The 10,819-nt window shown below is 42.9% G+C and overlaps 1 protein-coding gene across 1 annotated transcript; it reads left to right on the top strand.

Moving 5' to 3' along the window:
• Window positions 1–6,827: 6,827 nt before the first annotated feature.
• LOC306792282 (lysosomal membrane ascorbate-dependent ferrireductase CYB561A3-like) lies at window positions 6,828–9,607 on the top strand (the record flags this gene model as incomplete). The annotated part of the gene is made up of 5 exons (XM_079289355.1): window positions 6,828–6,918; window positions 8,299–8,507; window positions 8,609–8,763; window positions 8,942–9,098; window positions 9,602–9,607. 5 exons carry the CDS (start codon window positions 6,828–6,830, stop codon window positions 9,605–9,607), a joined length of 618 nt encoding a protein of 205 aa, XP_079145481.1.
• Between the last annotated feature and the right edge of the window lie 1,212 nt (window positions 9,608–10,819).

The raw sequence follows: 10,819 nt of genomic DNA, 5'->3' as shown, positions 1-10,819 counted from the left end.
TCGGCACAGTGTTTCCACCCAGCCTCAGTGCGATGCACTAACCCTCTGCAGAGCGGCGTGCTGTCGTCCGTAGTCTGTGGAGGAGAACTTTCATCATCAGTACAGCCACCGCTGAGAAATGTGAAGAGTGTAACGTGACTCATTTCCTCTTACGGTACATTCCCTTTTTGAATTAGTCATTGAGGATTTGAACTAATGATGTAATATATCTAGGGGCCCATTATTTGCAATGCAACATGTTTTGCTCCCAAAGGTCAATAATTTATTGGGTAAAAAAGCATTTCCAATAATTATAATAATGCCTATTTCCCCTGTTGGATTACATTGTTTTCTCATCCATGCAGCATCATCAGTTTAACTCCCTTCAGATTCCCCCTCCTGTTGGATAGATTCATGTCTGTTTTTCATGTAACACTTTATCTCCCTCAAAGCAAAGGCTCGGCATTTTGGGAAATAGAATTATTCGCTCTCTGATTGAGATAGAAGAATTGATTGATGCCTATAGCAGCCAATTAGCTTAGCTTAGCTTAGCAACCAGCCCCTCTAAAAGCTCGCTCGTTAACACGTCTTGTTTCATACGTTCAAAAAGCGCTTTATTGGGGAAGTTACTGTCTGTTTCTACACTTTGTTTTTCATAGAGATTAAACAATTAAGATACAAAAATGGTAATTACTTAAATGTGCTGGCTGTTGCTCTTTGTGCTAAGCTAAGCGTATCGGTTGTTAGCCGTAGCCTTACACTTAACGTGCAGATATGAGAGAGGAATCAGTATCTTACACTCGGGCCCGTGTATTTCCCAAAATGCCAAACCATTCCTTTAATTTGACCAGGATTCTGATAGGAATCTGGTAGTGCTGTGTCTGTAGCTTGTTCGTGGATTGTTGGTAAAGGTTTTGCAAATGTAAATGACTTCACTTTTGGATCATCTTGGAATGCTTTCCTGTCCGCTTCGGGCCCGTTCGTCTCTTCGTGAGGTTTGACTGTCTCTGCCGGGACGTCCTGTCTCATCCTGAGGCCTGAGAAGGACTTTTCAACCGGAGCTTCTATATTTCCAGTTTTACATTTTATAAAAGCAGCATGAAAACCGCCGGTCTGGGTTTTTGCTGTCCTCGGCAGTGCTTTGTGTGTGCCGCCTTGATTGAAGACTTCCGTACTTGATGTTGTCTCTTTTATCTCCATGTTTGCTGTAGTTGTCTCTGCCGTGCGCTCTGTTTTTGCAGTTTCTCGCTCAGTCATGTTGAGTGAGGGAGGTGAAGTTGTGACTGATTCTTCTGATGTCACATTTTCCTCGTGTTCAGTGTGATTTATGCCCATATTTTCAGGAGGCGAATTGTTCATCTCTGTGTGTGCCGCTGTCTCTTCTGTTCCTTTGACCTGTTCCTCGGTGTAAACAGACGCTGTCGTTACTTTAGCTCTTCTCTCTGCTGCTTTTATATCTCTTCTCTCTGTTCTATCCAGCACATACATTTCTAATGAAAACAGACTTTCTTTCAAGCTCCCTGGTTCAATAAAAAAGCTCTGCTTTCTAACTTTAGTCTCGGGTGGGGGGTCATACAGCAACTTCATTGGAGTTCCGACTGTTTCCCACCCAGTGTTCAGACACGATGCTGGGTCTGTTTGTGTCTCCCTCTCGGTGTCTGGAAGGAATAACATGATTAAGACTTCTTCTCCCGCCTCAGTAAGCACTTGTTCGGTATCAACATCGTTATCATCTGTCTTATGTGTAAAGTCTGCCTGGAGGATGTGTGCTAATCTTTTGTAGTTTCCATTTGCATCAGTATTTGTTTGCGATCGTTGTGTTTCACTTTCTCCATCTTGGCGTCGCGACTCTGCTCTTTGTGCGATTATCTCCTCATTGAAATCCACTTTATCACCACCCTGAGTCGCCTTTATCTCGGACTGCGGCCGATGTATGGATCCCGTCTTCTCTCTGGATACCAAGACTCGCCTCTCAACATAAAACCCATCATCATCATACACACTAGACGCAGCTTTTAAAGGACGCTGCTTCGGAGTTCTTTTTAGCAACAACTTCAAGTTCAAATGTTCATTTTTATTTACAGGTCTGGCTGAATTTCTCTGTAACTCTAACTGTGATATATTTGAGGTTTTCATCTCAGAGCTGCCAGAGTTCAGAGCAGCAGCTTGGAAAACGTCCCGTTGACGGACCGCACCCCGTCTGTTGTACTTCATGTGAACTTTAATGTCCATCGCCCGGCGTGCGCTCTCTTTTTGTCTCCTTTGTGGTTGTGCAACCTGCTGTTTGGGTCGTTTCTCGATGTTCATTGCTGATCTCATTTCGCCCGCTTTGAAACAGCAGGAAATAATGACTGTTGTAGCAGCGCAGTATCTCTTTGTCAGCATTTTCTGCATTTGAAAAATGGCGTCGTTGGCCCAGCTCTTGGATTTCTCCAGTAGGAAAGCCTGAACATTGTGGCCAGAGGCAGCCGCGTGACGATGCAGTGTCCATGAATCAGGGCGACCTTTTATTATGTCCATGGCAATACGGCTGGTTTCACTAATAACATGCAGTGCTGGTGGAGTGTCTGACCTCAGCGGGAATACTGGAACTCCTTTTCTCTTTCCATGAAGGAGAGAAACAACCTGGAGTGAAAGGAGAGGAAGATAGAGTTGGTTGTAAAACAGTCAAATGCATGAGCCGTGAGATTAAAAAAAACTGCCATTTAAAGCACTACTTCATTCATGTGAACATTTTCAGCCACGGCTACGGACGATAATGTCATTCAGTCAATCCATCACTTACTTTGGTACAGACGGACAGAACTTAACTGCTTGATGAGCTTTTCATCTGGCGCCATCATCAGGTCAAAGTTTTAGCTCCTCCAAAACTCTGGTTTATGACCAAATATCTGCAAAACTAATCACATTCCCATCAGCCTCAGCTGCACTTTACGTTTCAAGCTAATTAGCAAATGTGAATATGCTATGACACTGAACTGACAGGGTGACAACGGTGAACATTAAACCTGCAGCATTGTTGTGAGCGTATCAGCGTGCGGCCGTTAGCATTCAGCTCAAAGCGCTGCCTCAAAGAGCTGCTAACGTGGCGTGACATTTTTAAACTTTTAATGGTTCTTTTTTTAGTGCTTTGGCGCTTCTCTACCCGTGTGCAACTTTCTGCTTTAACGGCATGCGGTTCCCTTTGGCACACTACTTAACTGCACACACTGTCGACCATGCGGCACTCATTGATATCTGTGTTTAATGGCAGGGAAATCTCAGAGGGAGTTATTCACATTTCTGCAACTGTTGCAGTTGCTCTTTCAGTAACTTTAATCCTTTATGTCTGTCGAACCATGAGATTCATAATCTGCCATTTCATTCTTAGTGTTGTTCTTTCTAAGGGCTCCAAGTCCTCCAACGTCTTTTCTGCCCTAAAGCTCGAGAAAGGGAGTTTCACAGTATCTCCTCGCTCTCCCATAAATATTCTGAACAGGTGCGAGAACATGCTGCAGGTCAGATATTCTTATTATCAACAGCGTTTAATTAGCACTAAAATGAACCTGGCTGTTATTGTTCGTGCAACGATCAGCTTGTTGCTGTTAGGTAGTGTAAATTCTATCACGCTTGATTGTGACAATCCAACCTGTTATGCTGATAATTCATGCACACGGCCGGGAGCAGCACAACAGAGGAAATAGTAAAAATAAATATTGTGCTCACTGAAGATGTGGAATGCAGTCGCTGTGAACATAATTCAGTACATCAGCAGAGTATGTAATAAGGAAAAGGCCATTTTGTTGATAAAGTAGCATTACAGGCCACCAATACTGAAATTAGCATACCAGAGCTGGAATATGATTCCTACGGATTATTCCTGTAAATTCCTGAAGAGACAAACTGCATCCATTATCGTCATGGATGTGCGTCCAGTAAAAGAGGGAGGTCCTCAGTCTGTGCTGCACAGCAACGCGCACACACTTTCTCCAGACGCATTGATGTTTGGTTTGGGTCTGAAGTATCTCCAGTCCCAGAGGAGTCATCTGCAGCAGCTTTCTGCACAAACACCAACGGTAGTAGTCCATGGCCCAGTCCCCGTCTCCAGGGGGACTCAGGTCAGAGACGAGCAGGGACACGAGCAGCAGCCACGGCCTCATTGTGCTGAGAATGAAGCCGACAGTAATGCTGCTATCTTTACTGCAGCTTGCTCGTCTCACTTTGAATATACAAAGCATGCAGCAAATGACGGCTCTGCTCTATCTCACAGGTGACAGTTTATGACAAAGAGGCAACTTTCTATCACTTTCACAAGGAAAGTATCATTTTCTTTCTCGTGAGTTCTGTAGCTTCTCCACCTCAGATTTAACCCGTCGTAATACTTGTCCTGTCATACCACTGCCGTACCACTGCCGTACCACTGCCGTACCACTGTCATACCACTGCCATACCACTGCCATACCACTGCCATACCACTGTCATGCCACTGCCATACCACTGTCATACCACTGCCATACCACTGTCATACCACTGCCATGCCACTGCCATACCACTGTCATACCACTGTCATACCACTGTCATGCCACTGCCATACCACTGCCATACCACTGTCATACCACTGCCATACCACTGCCATACCACTGCCATACCACTGTCATACCACTGCCATACCACTGCCATACCACTGCCATACCACTGCCATACCACTGCCATACCACTGTCATACCACTGCCATACCACTGCCATACCACTGTCATGCCACTGCCATACCACTGTCATGCCACTGCCATACCACTGCCATACCACTGTCATACCACTGTCATACCACTGTCATACCACTGCCATACCACTGCCGTACCACTGCCGTACCACTGCCATACCACTGCCATACCACTGCCATACCACTGTCATGCCACTGCCATACCACTGTCATACCACTGCCATACCACTGTCATACCACTGCCATACCACTGCCATACCACTGCCATACCACTGTCATACCACTGCCATACCACTGTCATGCCACTGCCATACCACTGTCATGCCACTGCCATACCACTGCCATACCACTGCCATACCACTGTCATACCACTGTCATGCCACTGCCATACCACTGTCATACCACTGTCATGCCACTGCCATACCACTGCCATACAGTCAAAGATACATTTATTTATATTCTTCTTGCTGTCTACAAATCCCATGAAAAGACTAAAAACCAACAATGACTTGATTATAATGGCATTAATATAACTATGAATGTATCTTCACTGACAAAAAATGTGGGTTGCCAGTAAAAGGGACGCTGGTTATAAAAGACACCTCATTGGCCCTGCTCTTTTGAAGCAGGTGCATACATACAGTATATTGCCCTGCCCTATTGGCTTTTGCATGTTATCAGATTGTGTCCATAAGACACCCTCTGCTGAGCTCAGGAGGACAGCCACAGTGCATTATTGTCTCCTTGTAGCAGGTAAGAATATATTCTTTTTTTGAATCCAAACGAGACATTGTTATGTTATGTTCTGTTTATTTTATTTGATATGGACATCACAGCAGCATTAGAATTGTAACATACATTTATGCACAAAGCCCAGAAGTGTTTGTAGCAAAATGCTAATTTACTGTCCACAGGAGGCTTTTTTAAAGAAGTTAAAATAGAAAATAAAAGAAAAAATATATCCACAAATACATACCGATACATACATAAAGTGCAAGTGTGTTTACAGGAGTGTTAGGTGTGAGAACAATGTTGGAAATTAAAAGAATAAAATGATAACTGAAGCTGTTTTGTTATGATTTGTATTCGAGTCTCCATGTAGAGAAGAAATAATGTCATTCTCTCAGAAAGCATACACTTTGAACGGCTTACATGAAACTCAAAGAACAGCTGGATTTATTAACAATTGTAGCCAATGTCTTTTTTTATTTCCATTGATGGACGGTATAAATCTATCAAATGCCAGAGTGGATGTTGTGATGTGCATTATGTTAAATATAATGGATAATGGCGCATTGTACTCCAAAGGCAGTCATGGCTGTAAAATAATAAAATTCTAATTGTCTATTTTGCGGCATGCTCATTGAACGTGCAGGTCAAATGAAGGGTGGAAAACTAATGCTCAGCACCTGCTAAAAAGCTAGTGTGCAATAAAGGCTGGAGTATAAATAAGAATTATTAGACATGTGAAAAGTTCAACGCTAAAAGATTATGAATGGTAAAGCATTAAAATGTGGGGGGGGGAAGTGTAAATTGGCCTTGGGGTGTTGTATTTTTAGTACATAAAATTGTCATATGTCCATTTTTTTTTATTACAGCCTCAAGCAAAACCAGCAGTCACGACAGTCGTAGCAAAATGGGAAACATCATCAACACTACGTGCCAGATGAGCAACTACAGCAAAAGGAACGTTCGAGTGTTCGTCATGGAGAAGGCCCTGGAGCTTGACGCCTTCATCGCCTCCCAGTCTGGAGGCGAGGATAAGATCTCGCCCGTGCTCCCTGGAGGCAAGAAGTTCAGCTTCAGGAAGGACGTCGAATGCGTCCGCGTGTTGGCCTCTCGGACTCAGCAAGTGCCCTGGGACGCTGGTCGCTTTCTGTCCGTCTTCGTGGAGGACGAAGACGACGAAAACATTTGCTCCAAACAAATCCTGCACAACATGGCGCTGAGTGCCCCGGTTACCGTGCTGCTCTACGATGTGTAGACGAACCGCCGTTGTCCACGTGTTCGCCGCTCTCTGCTTAAGTTGCATTGTGTTGTCTGTCACAAGCAGGTCTAAATAAAGTTGTTGATCTAACTCCACATTGAATGTTTCATGGATTTCTGTTGACATCACATACTCCTCGTCCTTTTGTCATCACAAGGCAAGATGGAAGTCACACAGTCATGTTTGGCGTCACCGTCCTTGCGTGACTGGCCCTCTGTGATCATCTGCTTTGGTCCAGATCTCAGGACCGGTGGTGAACAGTGGAGGCTTTATTCCTGCTGGAGGTCTGTGCTATATTAGACGACATGCTAAGAGGTCCCTCTCACCCACATGCTTGTTTTGAAAAAGGGAAATAATTCATAGTCCCTTGCAAAACAAGGCATGTGATCCAGCATGTTGCATCTGGCTGAGAGGAAGTCATACAACACATGTTTGTGATGGCTCACGCTTATTACATGTCATCTTTGAATCATTGTTTCGTCATGAAAAAGCAAATGTCACTTTAAAATAAATCACAATATGGTGGAGTTTAATATGATTGAATGCCTGAGTTTGACATCACTTTACCTCTTTCTTAACTCCAGATCCAGAGTCTGTGGCGAATCAACAAAAAGATGATTTTGTAATTGTGTTCTTTGTCACAAGCCTCCAGACCTCGTCCCCTTTAACCACCAGACTCATTCACCATCACAAACAATTCCTGCCGCATGTCACTAAGATGACCTGTTGTGTCTGAACGGACATGAGATGTGATGGTGCGGTGATGGTTTGGGAGGGACCATCGTACAAAGCGAGTGAAGAAACGGGGTCGCTTTGTTTCTTAAAAGCTCGTTTCGGAGGAAGAACATGTAACTGTAAACGGTACACTTATGCAAGTGCTGTACTCAAGAACAAGTTACAGGTACTTACTTTACTTTCATTTCACTCGTCTTCATACTTCTACGTCACTTCGATCCAGAGGTAAATATCACTCTTATTACTGCATATCTTTTGGCTACAAATTACGAATTCAGATTTATACTTTTCAATTATAATGCATTTGATCTCGCCTAAAATCTCTTTCTCATTAAGTCATTTTAGTCTATAATTGAGGCAATTACAATATTCTGGAAAATATTCATTTTATTCTATATTTTAGATTTTAGGGGCTTTAAAGGAGCACTCCACCAATTCTCCGCTTGAAGATCAGTTTACTTGTCACAAGGAGGACAACTCAGTGTGAAAACAGTGTAGTGTAACGTCTCCTGTGCCTCTGACGGGACCCCTATGATGTCATCAGAGCAACCTTGGATCTTATGCATCTTGTCTGGGCTGGGAACGGCTCAGGGTCCCCCCAGGAGGAGCTCTGGAATCGCCTGTAGCCTGCTGCTCCCAGCGACCCAGCCCCAGAGAAAGAGGGGGAAAATGAAATGAAATCATTTTCTCATGGTCAAGACATTGAACTCTATAAAGTCTTCACTTGAGTGCATCGACTGAGTGACTCAAACATGCCAAAATAACATCTCACTCTTTATTTAAACTAAAATGAGAATATCATGTCATTGTTTTCCAATTTTAAATGAAAAGCAGATGATGGCAAACTATTAATAAATGCACTGTTTGCATCATTTATTCCTCAACTGTGTGCGTGCAGCGGTGGTTCTGTACCATGTGCCGTTCACCTGGAAGCAGAAGAAGCACACCTGGAAGCTGCTGCACGCCGGCCTGATGCTCCTGGCTCTGCTCCTGTCTGTCCTGGGCCTGTGTGCTGTGTTTGACAACCACAGATTCTTCAAAATCCCTGACATGTACTCTATACACAGCTGGGTGGGCATCTGTACCGTGATAATGTTTGCATTCCAGGTGAGGGTATTATAAGGGAATGAACTGCTGAATATACTGGAGGAAACTGTGAGAAAACACACAGCCGTCCCTTGTCTGTCCTTTCCCCGTGATGCTCGGATTGGCTCCTCGGTCTGGCCGGCTTCCTGCTTCCTTGTTCTCCGCTGCGGTTCCGCAGCAACCTGAAACCTGTCCACGTCTGGATGGGTAAAGCAATCTTGATCCTCACTGTGGCCTCCTGCATCCGTGGTATCGACGAGCAGCTGTTCTTTACCCTGTGAGTGCTCAGATATCCAGCAGATGGTGACACAATGTCTTTGCAACAGGAAAACAGACAGAATCACAGAGCAATCTTACATTAACATGAACAAAAGCATGAAATGTTGCACTATAAATCAGTATTCAAACATGAAACATGTAAGAAACTTCACTCGTTGAAGCTAATTTCTCCATAGAGATGGACTCAGTGGTAAACCTTACAGCTCACTGCCTGTGGAGGCAAAGTTTTCCAACTCCCTCGGCCTCCTCATTGTGGCCTTCGTCTTGGTCGTCTTCTGCATCCTGTCCAAAGACAACTGGCAGCGGCCGGAGACAGACAACGAAAGTGTTCCTGTGAGTATGGATGACATAACGGGGATCATATTGTTGTCGATCGATACCGCAGAAATCTTTTTGCTTTGAGTTGACAAAGATGTGAATTACACGTTGACATAAATCGCTGCAGTCAAGGCTAACATGTCACTGGGATCATTGTTTTGTTCTGCCTGTCATATTAACTGTACTTCCAGTTTCCATGATTGGTTCGTTCTGTATCAGTGCTTTAACACTCTGGGTGAGATATTAATCTTACATGTCACTTTAAAGCTCGTGCTCAAGGAAAACAACACATGAAGACAGCGCAGGAAGACATCCATGTGCCAACCAGATAATAAACGGCATTGTATTCCTCGCATTGTCTTTCTTGTTCAATAATTGATTGATGACTTTCCATGTTGTTTTAATGTTTTATTTTGTTTAAGTACCAGCATTCCTGGAGTCCTTGTAGTTTGCAGTAATCAAGGTAGAAAAAAAATGAACATTTAACATTTGGTGCATCTTTATTTTCTCTCATACAGAGCTGAGTTAAGCTCAGTAAGTTAAGTAAGATATAAATGCATGTTCATATCTTTGTGACAGCTTCACATAAAGGTATTGTATTGTATTTCTCATGTTCACACACTCTACCTTTACTTATGATTTGTTTTAAAGGTTGAAACAATATAAAAGTCTGGAGACTGTGAAATGAATAAACTGAGGAGTAATAACTACAGGAGGGGATTTAAAGGACAATTCATTTGGTCTGGTCAACACCGTCTTCTTCTTCAGCATCTTCACTTTTGATTTTGTTCAGGAGATTCTTCAGCAGCTCGTTCAACAAAACAAAGATAACAAGCACAGATTCAAATATTACGAACCATGAAAAAGTATGAAGCTTCAAAAAGCAACAAAAGAAAGTAATACGCTCAGACTTTGCTGAAATGTTACACTATATGACTACCTCCTGCTGAGCTCTCTGGATCCTGATTTGATTGTTTTTGGATAAGGCCATGTTAAGAATGTCAATTTCAATCCGATGGAATCATTTGGTAATACAGTTATTGTGGAATTTTATTAACAATGTATAGATGTTTAGGAGACACAGCAGCTTGTTTTAGAAGTTTTCTTTTCGTCACTTGTGTAATTAAAGTCATGAACTTAAGCTGCAGTGTTGTTATAGCCGAATGTATTACAGGCCCAGACCACTAGAGGGCAACGCAGCACAGCCGTGACTCTTCAGGATATGTCTGGAAGGAGAAGTTTGCCTTCAGGGCTTTCTACCAGACATCTCGTTAGGGTTAGGCAAAATATTAAAAGAAAATATTAAGGTTTGGATTCAAATTAACTATTTCTGTCAAATCTAAAAACTTCTCAGATTTGCTTATTAAAGTACCATGTAGATTCAGATGGGGTGTGACAAGCAAAAACACTATGCAGGGGAAACTTATAAACAATAACGAGGAGCGTTAGATAATATGTATAGGAAATAACAGTATTCCCCCCACACTGGAACAACCAGAAGACATATTCTCAACAATTATAAATTACAAAAATAGTAAAGTTGATGCTTTTTACATTCCTGCCGACAGTCAAGGCCACTTTCTATGATGTAATAAATAATAATATAAATGGTGTAAACGTGCCTGGTGTGGGACTTTCTCTAAAAAACAGAGAGATGTGGAGAAAGAAAAGAAACAAAGACATTAAATATTCTCTGCTGTTGTAATACCCAGAGCTTTCATATGTCGTTTCAATTC

This window comes from Melanostigma gelatinosum (genome assembly GCF_949748355.1).
Source record: "Melanostigma gelatinosum genome assembly, chromosome: 18".
Lineage (NCBI taxonomy): Eukaryota > Metazoa > Chordata > Actinopteri > Perciformes > Zoarcidae > Melanostigma > Melanostigma gelatinosum.
This window is presented reverse-complemented; position numbering and strand designations above follow the sequence as displayed.